Raw genomic sequence first — 15,089 nt, forward strand, 5'->3', positions numbered from 1 at the left:
AGTTATATAATGGGATTTCCACTACAAACACAACAATAACTTCAGCTATGAGGGCAGATAAACAGGATGCATTGGTCACATAAGGAGAGCAGAAGGTTAATCTATGGCTGGCTATTCAGGCGGATGAGCAGACCTCACTATAGAATAATTTAGAACCAACCTTCTAAATGGGTTACATAAAACACTAAGAAGAGGTCATGTGTAAAATGTGGCTTTAGTCAAGTCCAATAGCCCGACTCGCATACCAGGTACATTTTGAGTGAGAATAATGCTCTGCGCAGCCCCGTTCTCATTTAAAAGGTGTATTTTAATTGCATAAATAAAATTAAGCAACAAAGCTGCATTGCTAGCATACACAGATGACTGGATTGCGACATTTGTACACCTGCGTGATACTGAATCAGTGTAAATAGGGTTCAAATATAAGTGGCTGCAGCTGTTCCTCACGCCAAGTTCCGCTAAATCTGTGACTTTGTATGTACGCGTGTAAACACAATTCCTGTGTGGGTTGCGGTCGCAGCCTGGCATCTCTAGTAGACTATGAGCAGCTCTTGATCCCATATATAATAGCAGCTCAGAGGTCTGCTTATCGTGAGGCACGCGATGCATAATCCCCCCATAAGTGCCAGTTATCAGGGCTAATTGGATACAAACCAAAGTAAAATATAAAGGGTCTACATTGCAAATAACTATAAACAGACACTAAAATGGGCAAATATGGAAAATTATTTTCTGCAATAAAAAACGGTTTATTAAATATACAATTACAATAAACGATTTGCACAAATATCATTGGTTCTTATTTATGTCATTCACCAACGGTTACTTTCCCCAAATAATAATATATTGAAATACAAAACCGTACCTTTTTTCTTCGATTTTTTCTTCCCACCAGATGTACCAGAAAGAGCCTTAGCGAACGGATCATCATCAACAAGACTGCATGCAGGAGACCCTAAATAAAACAGCAATCAACATATATTTCCTGCGGTCACGTAAGTGAAAAAACATAAAAATGTATCAAATACTGTAATATTAACACATAAACAAAGCATACATCTGGGGTTTAGAGGGTGTTGAGAGGAGCAGGAATAAGGAAAGTTATGGTAGAACCTACCTTTGTTAACTTTCTTTCCTTGAAGTCCATGGGAACCACAGGGGACATCGGGGTTGTAGGTGGATCCAGGGGGTCCGAGGCACCAATCAGCGAAGCTTCTTAAGATTTCCCAGGATGCCCGTGCCCTCTCCCCTACAACCCCGCCTCCAGGCTCACACAGCTCAGTTTTGGTAACAAGCCGTAAGCAGGAAGCAGAGAAAAGAAGAGGACAGAGAGAACACATGTCCAAGTACACATACATACATATCACGGTACATGAACAAGACTATGGTCGTTAAAGGTCACAGTGCAGTATATCACACCTAGGGATACCTCAGGAACAAATTGAAGGGAGGGCGCCCTGTGGTTCCCATGAACTTCAAGGAAAGAAAGTTAACAAAGGTAGGTTCTACCATAACTTTCCTTTTCCTTTTCAGGGTCCATGGGTCCCACAGGGGACATCGGGGATGTCACAAGCCGTATTTCAAGGGAGGGAATTTGCCTGAGGTGTCAGAAGTACCCGACGACCAAAGGAGGAATCCTGGGAGGCGAACGTGTCAAAAGCATAGAACTTAATGAAGGTATGAACAGATGACCACGTTGCAGCCTTGCACAGCTGTTCGGCCAAAGCACCTTGGCGTGTTGCCCATGATAGGTCAGCCACTCTGGAAGAGTGTGCTTTGGTGGAAGGAGGAAAAGGCAGATTATCCTGCCAATAAGCATCTTGAAGCCATGCCGATCCAGCGAGCAATAGTCTGTTTGCTCCCTGGCTAACCCCTTTTGTGGAATTCATAAACCACGAAAAGGGAGTTAGATTTTCTGACCGTCTTAGTACGGTCAATGTAGATGGTCAGAGCCCTGACCACATCCAATAAGCGTTCCTCTGTAGAGAGATATTCCGTGTTGAATGCCAAAATCACAATCTCCTGATTGATGTGGAATCTGGAGACCAACTTTAGAAGGTGCGATGTTTTAGTCCACAACATCCCTATTGGGATGAAATATGAGGAGAGGAGCTTACATGAAAAAGCTGACATATCTTGCGGAAGCAATGACCAAGACAAATACTATCTTGTCTGTCAACCTTTTGAAATCCGCCGCTTGTAGCGGCTCGAAAGGAGGCCTGCAGTACGAGTGACAAATCCCACTGAGTTGTAGGAGGAACATATGGAGGTGAAAAAGAATCACTCCTTGTAGGAGTGTACGTACCTCCGGTAAGAAGGTTAATTTCATATGAACCCAGATGGATAAGGGTGAGACTTGGATTTTCAGAGACGGCAGTCTAAGTCCAATGTTCAGACCCTTTTGTAGGAATGCCAGAATTCTGGCCACCTTGAAAACCTTTGGATCAAACTTCCTAGCCGTACACCACATACAGTAGGTGTGCCATATTTGGTAATAAATTCTGAATGATGCTGGCTTGCAAGCCTGAATCATGACCTTGGCTTTTTTTTTTTTTTTTTGGAAGAAAAAAACTTTTACTTTACAGTAAAGTAGTTTCAAGCGCCACGCTATCAACGACAGGCGCTGACAAGGTCCTCGAGTATGAGACCACCCGAAAGGTTAAGAGGAAGGGTGGTTGGGAGGACATTTGTAGAAGGTCCACATACCAGTGCTGAGTGGCCAGGCTGGAGCTATCAGGACGAGATTCCCGCCTCACTGTTTGAATATCCTGATTACCCTGGGAATCATGGATCTTGGTGGGAAGGCATACGGAAGATGATAATTCCTTGGAACTGCTAGGGCATCCATGAAGCTAGCTTGAGGATCCCTGTACCCTGACCCGAATGTTGACACTTTTGTTGTGTCTGGACACCCTTAAGTCCACGTCTGGTAGGTCCCATCGGTCTTTGAGGAGGGCGAACAACTCTGGATGGAGTGACCACTCCCCCCGATGGAAGTCGAGTTAGGGATCTGTTTCCCAATTTAGAACTGCTGGGATGAAGATCGCAGACAGAGCCAGAAGACACTGTTTCGCCCAGGAAGAGATCCTAGAGACTACTTGGAGAGCAGTAGTGCTGCGAGGGTCTCCTTGGTCAAGTATGTACACCACAGCCGTGGCCTTGTCTGCTCTGATCAGGACCGGGTTCTTCTGAAGAAGGTCCTGAGAGTGGATTAGGGCATTGTAAGCTGCCCGAAGCTCCAACACGTTGATGGAGAGACGTGTGTTTGGATTGGTCCATACGCCCTGCAAGGCTCGGGAGTAAGCTAATGTCCCCCAGCCTCGAAGGGTGGCGTCGTAAGTGAGGATCGTCCATTCTTAGAACCAGAAGGGACATTGACTTGAGAAATGTGGCCCTGATATTGTCCATCCGTTTTGTCAGAATGAGGTGTTGAGAGGGCAAAAATGAAACTGTGCCCACTCCACCATGTTCAAACATTGACATCATCAATCCTAAGATTTTCATTGCGCCCAGTGGCTTAAGACTCTGGGACTCTGCAAAAAAACACCCATATTTGGTGTTGCAGAGAATTGTCCTTGTCCCTGAGAAGAGACATCCTCCATGACTGAGTGTCCAGGGTAGCTCTCCAAATGCCACATTTGTTGCGAGAGGAGCCAACCGAGATGTTGGAGTGTCCTGATTGTTATCTATAGGTGAGATAACAGCAATAATAGGGACTTGGCCACCAGTAGTAGGTCGTCTATATATAGAAAGACTCGGATACCCAGACAGTGGAGATGTTCAGCCATAATTGCCATGATTTTTGTGAAAATCCTGGGGCTGTGGCTAAGCCAAGTAGAAGGCCTAGAATTGGAAATGGCTATTTTAAATAGCAAACCTGAAATATTTCTGGTGTGCTGGCAGAATTGTGACATGCCAGTAAGCGTCCCGAATGCCCAGGGTGACTATTTAATCCCCCGTTCCATAGGTAGGATTATTGTCCTTAAAGTTTCCATCCGAAACTTTGAACCCTGCACCACCTTAAAGAGACTTCAGTTTTAGAATTGGCCTGTAAGTTCCATTTTAGAACCAGGACCAAAGACGAGTAGTAGCGGAGTCTTCACTAGTGGTGAGGGATGACCCTAGCAGACCTTTTTTATTTTAATAATTGTTCTGCTTAGTCTGAATTGTGAAGTAGACCCGTGCAAAGACCTTAGTGAGAGAGGTCTTTCTGAATGAGATGGAGTATCCCTGTGACATATTTTTATGTATAGTCACTGGTGTTCCTACAGCACCTGGTGTTCCCATGTGGACTCCGATCCACTTAGTAACCAGGTCCAACACTGTTTTCCAGGATTGGACGAGATATGTGATATCCAGTGTGGTATGGCTGCAGGTGGGGAAGACGAGAAGTCAGCCTCCCGCTTGGTGTTCCCCCTGTGGAGGAGTCGTTATGCAGGTGGTTGCCGGGATGGGCAGGAGCCTGTAGCGGCCCATGCTTGGGCTTGCCTTAATGGCATGATTGGTCCTAGAATAGGACTGATCTCAGGCTTTCCTTTTTGAGGTAAAGCCGTGGATAGACACGCCATTCTGGCAGCGGTCAGAGAGGCCACAAATTTGTTAAGGCCTTTCCCCAAATTAATTTTTACCCTTAAAAAGGTAAAAGTTCCAAGGTCTACCAGGACTCCAGGTCCACTTTCCCTGTATTGGGCAAATGATACGGCTGGCCTGAATGAAGCTGGTGGATGTCTGGGCAGCGACAGTGCCAGCCTCTGATATAGCTCCAATGTATATATATATATGTATATGAAAGGGGGGGGTTGTGACCCGATCCTGCGCTTGTGAGTGAGCAGCACTACTCTGAAGGCTCCGCCGCTAATGGGAGTCTGGTGTGTGGAATGGAAAAGAAAGGGTGTAGAGGTGCGCTCAAAGGGTGGTTTCACCAGTCCACAATTTGTAAAAATACAGAATATTTATTTTTTACAATAAAACAGTTTAAAAGAGTACAAGTTTTGAAATCGTTTTGCACTATTTTTCATGGTTCAGTACAGGACTTCAATCACAGGTGTAACATGATCATACGATAAAACTCAACGCGTTTCGTCCCTTGGGGACTTCTTCAGGGGTAGTACACCAAGATCAATGAGTCTTTTAAACCTTGATTAAGTGTATAAACCTAGAAATACACTCTTGAGTGAGTGCTTTAAGTGATAACAAGGTCTCCGCTGTTAGTCTACCAATTCTGTGTTGGTCCACTCGATGGGAAACAGCGATTTCAGAACTTTAGGCGCAATAAACGCCTCTCCAGCTGATGTTCTTTTCCACGTTACCGTCAGTTCTAGATAACGATGGATAGTGTTCAGAGTTTATCTGTCTGTGGCACAGTCAGCGTGGAGAGAGATCATCTCTCTCCACGCTGACTGTGCCACAGACAGATAAACTCTGAACACTATCCATCGTTATCTAGAACTGACGGTAACGTGGAAAAGAACATCAGCTGGAGAGGCGTTTATTGCGCCTAAAGTTCTGAAATCGCTGTTTCCCATCGAGTGGACCAACACAGAATTGGTAGACTAACAGCGGAGACCTTGTTATCACTTAAAGCACTCACTCAAGAGTGTATTTCTAGGTTTATACACTTAATCAAGGTTTAAAAGACTCATTGATCTTGGTGTACTACCCCTGAAGAAGTCCCCAAGGGACGAAACGCGTTGGGTTTTATCGTATGATCATGTTACACCTGTGATTGAAGTCCTGTACTGAACCATGAAAAATAGTGCAAAACGATTTCAAAACTTGTACTCTTTTAAACTGTTTTATTGTAAAAAATAAATATTCTGTATTTTTACAAATTGTGGACTGGTGAAACCACCCTTTGAGCGCACCTCTACACCCTTTCTTTTCTATATATATATATATATATATATATATATATATATATATATATATATATATATATATATATATATATATATATATATATATCTATATATGTATGTATATAATGCTGCTTGTTTAATGTGGAGTACACATAACTTAGCATCCTCAGAGGAGTCTTCTAGGACCTGTATAAAGTGGCTTTAGCCATGTCCATAGAGGTCCTTCCCAGTGAATGGGGATATGGCCCTTAAGGAGTGTTTCAAACACCTTGGTAGGGTCTTTAAATATCAATCCTGAAGTGACCGACAGTTGAAGGATACCTTAGAATAAACCAAGGGAGTAGTCGTGGTTCACAAACCTGACTAGCCCCTTAATCCCTCCCGATCTCCATCAAGTGGTCTGAAAGAGGGCATTAGGGTTAGTTTCTGCTTTTATTAAAAACCATCTCTGGTTTTAGCAGTAGGTTTAGGCTTCACCAAGTCTGACATTAACACCTCACGGATTGCATGAGTGAGAGCTGCCACATCAGTTGTCCCTGCTTTGAAGCAGGAGCGCTGTAGGCATAGCATTATCATATTGGCATTATGAATATTGATGACATCCTCAGCATTAACATTATTTTCCCCCTTGTGATCTGTGTCAACCTGTGCTACAGAAAACAATTGTTAACAGGAACCTATTAGGTAGTGCAGCATCAGGTAGCAGGTGTTGCCTAACTACCGAAAACTGCTGCCAGATCTGCACAGAGGTAGACAGGGCCTCCCACCAAGGTGGAGGGGGCTGGACTACAGAGGGTGCAGTAGGGGGTCAAAGGCAATCCAATAGGTTGCCTAGTGACTGTTGTTAGGCTGCCCAGGGAGGTTGTGGGAAACCACTGTGGCAGAGGACTGGCCAGGGGGGGATAAAGTGAATACCACATAACCTGTCCTGGAAGACATTCTGGTTAGACAGGCTTGCAGCACAGCTCTTGCAGGACAGGAGCTTTGTAAACACTGTCTGGTTGTACCCCCGTTTGAATATAATGCAAACAAACCCAAAGTGGGGGGTTACAGTGCACAATAGGTATATACCACAGAGGAAAACCTAGAGTGATATCACTGAGTGTATGTGACCTTAGAGGATTAAACCTCTGTCATCCTCCTCAGAAGATGAGAGAAATACAGTGGACAGTGCAGAAGTACTGACAGAAAATGAAAGTAAAAGAACTAGCACATTGCAGTCACATACACAAGCATTTACATACAGCCATTTTACAGCCTATATATGCTATCACACCCTGTATCAACCGCTTGAACTCTATTGGAGTAAGGGGGATTTAGGGTGTCTGTGAAAGCGATTACTTAGTCAGTGAACGGTTTCACAGGGGAGACTGTGCCCTCTCTCTGAAAGACTACTGTGCCTGTGGAAATGGCGCTGGTCTGAGAGAAGGGGGGCGGGCACAGGGTTAATGCAGCTAATGGAACGGCAGATCCCTTGCGAGATTGGCGCCAAAGCTGGGAGAGGGGCTGCAGGCCAGACGCCACCTCCCCTTGCTGGACTTCCCCCACCGGGGCTATGTGGAGCCTGTTAAATAATGGGGTCCCTCTGCCCCGGCCTGCGCTCAGTCCCCGGTGGTCTAGTGGGGTCCCAGGCCGAATCGTGTACCCACGCCAGCTACCGCGTGCGTCTCCCACGCTAGCGCAGTATAGCAGCGGTTTGCGCTCCTAATGGAGCCTTACCTGCCCTCGAATCCGGCCACGCTGCCCGGGGGAGACCGTCGGCGGTGCTAGGCGTCGTGGTCTCCCCCGCCGAGGTCCTCCGTGACAGGCGTCTTTGGATGGAGCCGGCGCCGGACGGGGTGACGTAGCTGCTCGCTCCGCCGTCAGTGATTGACGGCGGTGAGCAGCCTCAGCCGCGAAGCGGCTTCTGCCGCTGAGGCGGCAGATTTAAAAAGTTTAAAAATAGAAAAGTAAAAATTAAAAATAAAAATAAGCTTTAATGGGGTTACCTCAGTGAGGTAACCCCCGCTGATATAAAGGTGCATCTGCTTCCTGCAGGCACCAAACAAAAACTGAGCTGTGTGAGCCTGGAGGCGGGGTTGTAGGGGAGAGGGCACGGGCATCCTGGGAAATCTTAAGAAGCTTCGCTGATTGGTGCCTCGGACCCCCTGGATCCACCTACAACCCCGATGTCCCCTGTGGGACCCATGGACCCTGAAAAGGAAATCAAACTGAACTTGCCTGTAGTTAAGCCTGACCCCCTACATCTTATCAAACACTACATGGCCAATAATATTCCAGTTTAAAACATAAAGACCATAGGAGAGCCAAAAACCAACACTTAAATCAGGATTACACACAACCTGGAACACTAAGGATAAGAGCACAGTGCTCCCCAGATAGGTGAAGAGAAATCAATTTAATGGTGGGTAATAAAAACCCTATTTTCTCTGTTCTCTTATTTAATGGTCACTGCTAACCATGAGGACATTCCAAATCTGCTCCTAGGTGAAGGTATTCTCAGCCAAAACTATGCTAAAGTTGGCCATGCATTAGAACGACCAGCTTACGATCCTGATTGTGTCACAATTTCTCTTGAACCCCTCGGCATTCCTGGACTCAAAATTTGGTGCATTTTTGATACACGATGTGCCAACGATGCATCATACGATTCAGCTGCAGTACGCAGTGTGCACACGATCAATTGCGCGACCCGTCAAAATAGTGCGTTAGGGCTTCATATCGTTCTGATGTATGGCCGGGCTTGATATCGTTCTGATGTATGGCCAGGTTTAAAACACTTTGCCCAAAATGCTCATACTGAAAACAGGTACTTGTTTAGTTTCACAGCAGCAGCTGTACGCTACGCTATGTTTGAATCTTGGCAGCACGCTAACGGCTGCCTTACTTCTATAAGCTATGTTATCAGCGTAGCGCCGGCAGCTGCGCTACGCTAAGATCAGCCCAACGGCTGCCTTACTTCTGTAGTTTCACGGCGGCAGAGTAAGCTAGATTATCAGCATAGGCTGCCGCTGTGAAACTAAACAAGTAACTACCGTATTGTTGCCGGGAACTGCATCTCTCTCAGTACTTTACAGTCTACAGAAGAGATGGTTTTCCACCAGTCACTATACAAACAGATTTTAAGGTAAAAATTGTTACCAATTTAGTAAAGCATGTGTTTAGGGACAATTAGTAGAGAGGAGTTTTCTTATTTCTTACCTTTCACTTTCCGTGGAAGCCACTCCTCCTCCTCTTCAGACTCACTGAAAATATACTTGGCCTTCCTGGCTTTCTGCCTTAAGAAATATGAACCAGTTTAGGAGCAACATGACCACACCAAAGTGACACACCTCATTCTTAGGAAGCAATGAATCGTAAAAATATTATAGTCTGCAGATCAAACAAGGAACGTTGTAAACTAAATCTATTATTTAAATATTGTTTTGATTATAACCATGTTCATCAACTTTGATTTCTTTTTATTTCACTTAAGCATCAAAAGAAATTTGGTTTATACACAGTTGATCAAACGCCGCCATTACCAGCCCAGGTTTTTAAGGATATTCATGCTTGAATCTAAAAGAAATTGACTGAGGTACTAATAAAGTCACCTGTGCTCAGGCATCCTTAAAACCTGGACTATAATTGTGAAGCTTTGGGATATTCTGGTTTATAAGAAGATACATACACAGTAACGAAGAGTATTATTTCAACGGTATATAAAAATTAATGCAACACCTAATAAAATGTCTTATTGGAAATGGTTGCACCACATATGAATGTAAAAGGGCTGCTGTTGTGTTAAAATTGTGATATCGACAACACTTTACCACATACTGTATTACAGACCCACAGAGGAGGCATAGCATTTTTTTTCTGACATAATGTACGTCCTGAATGGACAAATCCACAGGCAATGTCCCACATGAAAGGAACTACACACACAGTAGTGGAATGTCGTTACAGCTTAATGCTGTATTCCTGGTTCTACAGGTGGCAATGCCAATTAAAGATACGCTGGCAGCACTTACACTATAGGGACAAAAGTATTTCGGAAGACTGACCAATACACCAACAGGAACTGTAATGACATTGCATTCACGTATACTTTAATATTTGTGCCCATTCATTCTTTAGAGCATTTATGAGGTCAGGCACAGATGTTGGACAAGAAGGTCTGCCCCGCAATCTCGGTGTCAGTTCATCCCAAAGGTGCTTGATGGGGTTGAGGTCAGGGCTCATAATATAATTTGAAAATACGAACATTGCTAATCTATGGATATTCCATACTAAAAATGACCTCTCATAATGCTCATTTAGTTGCCTCTGGACGAGTGATAGATGATGGTAAAATACTAAGGGGGGTATTCAATGTGAGGGTCACGGCAGTCCCATTCTCGGTCAGCTCGACTGAGAACATGCAGGCGGGATTCAATGTCCCGCCTGCCGGGGACCGAGAAGAGGGCGTGGCCACAAGTGGCTGGCAGCTCGTCACTTCCCGGCCGTTCTCGGCAGAACGAGCCCGACAGCTTGTGATGCTAGGCTCCTTCTGCCGAGATACCCTGCTCAATGCTGTCGGGGAAGACAGCATTGAATAGGGCCCGGCGGGCATCTCCCCCAAGGGAGATGCTCGCCGGTGATTGAATATCCCCCTAAGTCTGGGAACCCTATTCATCCATATGCACAATGATTAGATGTGTTAAAATACATACATACATACATACCTTTTAGGGAGAGTTCGTGTTCCTCCTTGACTGCTATTTGCACTCTCACTTGTTTCTTTAGAACAAAGAATAAAACAGGAAATAAGTTTCCCACACACACAGCTATTCAAATGTGCCCTCATACACATAGCGTAAAAATACTATATGTTGTCACGCAGACACAGCGAAACACTACTCAATGCGTACAACTGGGAAACACTGCTGTTAGCAATTATGGGATACATTTACTAATATGGGATTATAGAAGGTGCTAAATAAATAGAATGTGATTAATTGCTATGGGCAACATCTCCTCTTCAATAGAACTCCCATCTCAGTAAATGTACCCGTACATGTGAGTTAGAAGTCTACATATAGGAGTTTGGCACTGAACTCGTTAAAAATAACTGTCCCCTTTAATTACCCCTTCCAGGTCCACCACATCTTCCGACTGTACATTTAGCATGGAGGAAAACACACAAAAAAGCAACACACCCAAAAAATGCAATAGCCCCAAAGAACAAGATGTCAGGGAGGGGATCGCAGTGTTTCCCAGATGAGAGGCAATAACCCAAATTTTCTCATGGGAACACTGCAGTTACCCTTTACACGCGGAGTTCCAAAAGCAAGCTTATAAAGGCAGGAAGTCACTGCACAAAGTACGTTTCACCCAAAATATCTGTCCTCCATACGAAAAGTATAGAAATGGTAGAGTTTATGAAGGTACGCAGATATTAGCAGATCACCACTATGTACAACTACTGTGATGTCTGGGCTGCTTTGGTGCTTGTAAAGTGGGAGATTTGTACAAGGTAAAAGGGATTTTGAATAAGGAAGGCAATCACTCCATTTTGCAACGTCATCATACCCTGTGGACAGAGCTTGATTGGAGCCAATTTCCTCCTCCAACAGGACAATGACCCAAAGCACACATCCAAATTGTGCAAGAACTATTTAGGAAAGAACAGGCAGCTGGTATTCTGTCTGTAATAGAGTGGCCAGCTCAGTCACCAGATCTCAACCCCATTGAGCTGTTGTGGAAGCAGCTTGACTGTATGCTACGCAAGAAGTACCTAACAAGCCAATCCAACTTGTGGTGCTTCAGGAAGTGTGAGGTAAAACTTCTTCAGATTACCTCAACAAATTAACAGCTTGAATGCCAAAGGTCTGCAATGCTGTAATTGCTGCACAAGGAGCAAACGACGCAACAACGCAAAGTTTGAAGGGCAAAATTATTATTTCAGATAAAAAAACCTTATTTATGACCTTGCCAATGTCTTTACTATATGTTGTTATTTATCAAATGAGTTGCAAAATGAATATAACAGTCAGTTTTCACGTAAAACACGAAATTGTCCCCAAGCTTTCGAATGGTATTGTATGCGAGGTCTATTTTTGGCTGTTGTACGGTTGTGATTTTTGCTGACATTCCAATGAAAGATGAAAACTTTGATACTCAACTTCCCATATTGGACAATCAGTTATTTACCTTTAATATGACCTTTTCATTTGTCAAAATGTTTTCAATGTCGAGCTTGTGCAAGTTAACTGTTTGGTATTGACCATTTGGCTGTCGGTCTAGAAATTGTCTGCGAGCTAAATCAAACCCCAGCCAAGGATCGAAGATATTTTTTTGAAAAGTAATAGTAAAAAAGAGTATACATTTGTACCTATGATTTATACGATGCAGATTCAAACAGTTGAGCTGATTTTTTTCCCCCATTTGCAGTAGTGCCAAAATCACTATTAAAGCACAGAGAGGAGTGTATATGAAAAAAATATGGTTAAAAACTCAGAATGGGCTATTACATTCTGCTTCTCCTCTAGCAATTTTACTCCATTTGTTTTTAAGGTAACTAAAAAACACATCAGTTTCTGTTCTTTTGACATGTTCAGACACCTAAATGTCACCCATCCCCTTGGGCTGGCTACAGTTCCATAAAGTTTGCGCTACTGGTCGCTAGCACAAGCTTGGTCCATTGACCATGTGTGTAATAGGAATACTGGGCCCGTACCAGAAGAAAAAGAATTGCAATAAAATAAAACTTAAAAATACTAATAACCTTATATTGAGTATTAATAAAATCACTTATACCAAGGTTACAAATATTATTACACACAATTGTGAATAACAGGCGGCTTTGTGTTTTAAGTGTGCTAAACCTACCTTTGGTTTGTCTTTGTGACAGTTTGCTGTTTGGTAGGGCTGAAGCAGGTACCTGGGGAAAAAGGAGGTATGTTTAATCTACTGATACCCCTTTTACACCCAAATCCCGGATCCGACCTGGCATTTGGAACACAGATCCAAGTCAGGTCGGATCCGGGATTTGCACCATTTACAATGCAGTGTCTACCCACAGTGTAAACGGAAGCGGCGCTTGAAGAGGACATCATTTCCAAGCGCTGAGACCGCTGATCGTCGCGCTGGGGGCAAGCCTAGCACCAAGTTAAGCTGCTGGGCTGTCCCCAGCCCATGTTGACAGCAAGACGCTGCGGTCCGGAGGTTGGGCTTCCCCCATTGCTGTAAATTCAACCCGGCATACCCATTTACACTGCCCTCTACCCAGATCCTGCCCGTGTTCTACCCGGTCAGGACCTGGGTAGAAGTTCCGTTTAAAGGAACACTGGCTAACCCCTTTTACACCATTTCTGACCCGGGTCCACAAGGGAAAAACCCGGGTTTTTGTAGCGGTGTAAAAAGGGGTATGAATAACATAAAACGAATCAAGTGCTTACCCATAAAGTTTCATTTGAATTCATTAAAAAAATTCACCTGCTGTATCCTGTTCTTTGTAACTTGCATGGTTGGAAAGGGTTGCCCATCATGAAAATTTGTCAAAATTAAAGCAATCACTGAAAGTGTTTTTCCCTAAAATGATACGCAACACAAAAATTATACATGTACTATACACACATTGTATACCAAATTAATAGAAGAGAAATAAGTACAACAACTGTTTAACATTGAAAAATATAGAGTATGAAAAAATATTCAAGCTTGCAAGACTATAACAGCAGCTTTGGCCCAACACAGGAAACACCTGCAGTAATGTGACTGTAATTACACTCACAGGAAATGTTCAGGTGCAAATAGCAGAAATAAATATTTCACCTTTCTGACCCGTCCCAACCACTGCTGATTGCAACAAGGATCCTTATTGCTGTTACAGATGTATAGCACACTGCTCTTCCCTGGTGTATATCCTACTGGACACTATGTTTGTGTGTGTTGGTGATGGCAGCAGTGTTTTAGGATTTTTGTTGGACCACAAAGTATAGTTCCAAGACATATTATAGTGCAAAACATACAGTTGTGCTCATAAGTTTGCAAACCCTAGCAGAATTTGTGATTTTCTGGCCATTTGTCAGAGAATATGAATGATCACTCATAATAACAGAAACTACCCAAATGACCCCAATCAAAAGTTTACGTACCCTGGAGATTTTGGCCTGATCACATGCACACAAGTTGACACAAACGGGTTTGAATGGCTACAACGGGTAACCATCCTCACCTGTGATCTGTTTGCTTGTAATCAGTGTGTGTATAAAAGGTCAATGAGTTTCTAAAATAAAAGTTTGTAAGTGATCATTCATATTCTCTGACAAATGGCCAGAAAATCAAATTCTGCTAGGGTATGTAAACTTATGAGCACAACTGTATGTCAAATAAGCAAGAGTAGCAAAGATAGAGAACAAGGTAGAAGATCAAGTCAACTTAAAAAGGACAAATTGAGAAAGTTGGTATCAGTCACATTCGGCTGTCAACACACACCAAAAATAAATATGTAGTATACGGTAAGTGTAGAGAACCGACAAATACATACCAGGCCCATGTCATCTGCTAGAATCCCTCCTCGGACAGTTTCTGGCTTCTCTTTCTCTGCAAAGTTTGTAAGTGTGTTGTAGTAAAGGTTGCTCCTCTCTTCCCAAAATGGTGGCAGTTCCGTACTGTTCTCACGTGAAACCATCCACGACAGTGCCTGCTTCTGATGAAGTAGCAACAAAGTTCCCACAGACTATAAAGATTAAGTGGCATGGAATTTAATCATATAGGACAGATGAATAAGACAGCCAATAATTTAACTTTCTGAACTTTGCTGTGCACATTTTCTCCAGCTGCAGAGCTGTGATATGCAGAGGAAGCCAGTGGAAGCCAGTCCAATAGTAAACACTGTACTGTGGCAGCCTGGACCAGCTTCCTAGCTGTCTGTCAACACTATCCTCACTGTGGAGCAGATTCAGATAGCGTCGCTATGCCAATGCAGCAGCGATCCTTTTCAGTGATGGAACGGTGAATCATCGCACGTGTAGCAGCCATCCACGAGTGAACTGGGACAACCACAAAGCCATCGCAACAACTGCATACTTTGTCACAACTGCTATGCGGATGCAAGGAACATAGACGCAAAGTGCCTCCAGGGCTGTAGCAGCTGCAATGCCGGTACCATGTTTCATTTGTATGAGACCAGTCATGAGAACGACACACCTGCTATCGATTATCACTGAATTACACCACCACTGATATTGCAAATGCATTTTAATT

General features: G+C 43.7%; 1 protein-coding gene across 2 annotated transcripts in view; it reads right to left on the reverse strand.

Annotated features, from left to right (window-relative positions):
- The window catches only part of HLTF (helicase like transcription factor), a 75,769-nt gene that overhangs the window by 37,778 nt on the left and 22,902 nt on the right, over window positions 1-15,089 (reverse strand). For both annotated transcript variants that reach the window (XM_083178030.1, XM_083178031.1), the window contains 6 exons: window positions 14,371-14,562; window positions 13,317-13,412; window positions 12,711-12,762; window positions 10,565-10,619; window positions 9,060-9,136; window positions 866-955 (listed from right to left, as the gene is read on the reverse strand). In XM_083178030.1, coding sequence (XP_083034156.1) covers window positions 866-955; window positions 9,060-9,136; window positions 10,565-10,619; window positions 12,711-12,762; window positions 13,317-13,412; window positions 14,371-14,562 — 562 coding nt within the window. The remainder of the gene's footprint in view (window positions 1-865; window positions 956-9,059; window positions 9,137-10,564; window positions 10,620-12,710; window positions 12,763-13,316; window positions 13,413-14,370; window positions 14,563-15,089) is intronic.

Source organism: Crinia signifera, chromosome 3 (genome assembly GCF_055691185.1).
Source record: "Crinia signifera chromosome 3, ASM5569118v1, whole genome shotgun sequence".
Lineage (NCBI taxonomy): Eukaryota > Metazoa > Chordata > Amphibia > Anura > Myobatrachidae > Crinia > Crinia signifera.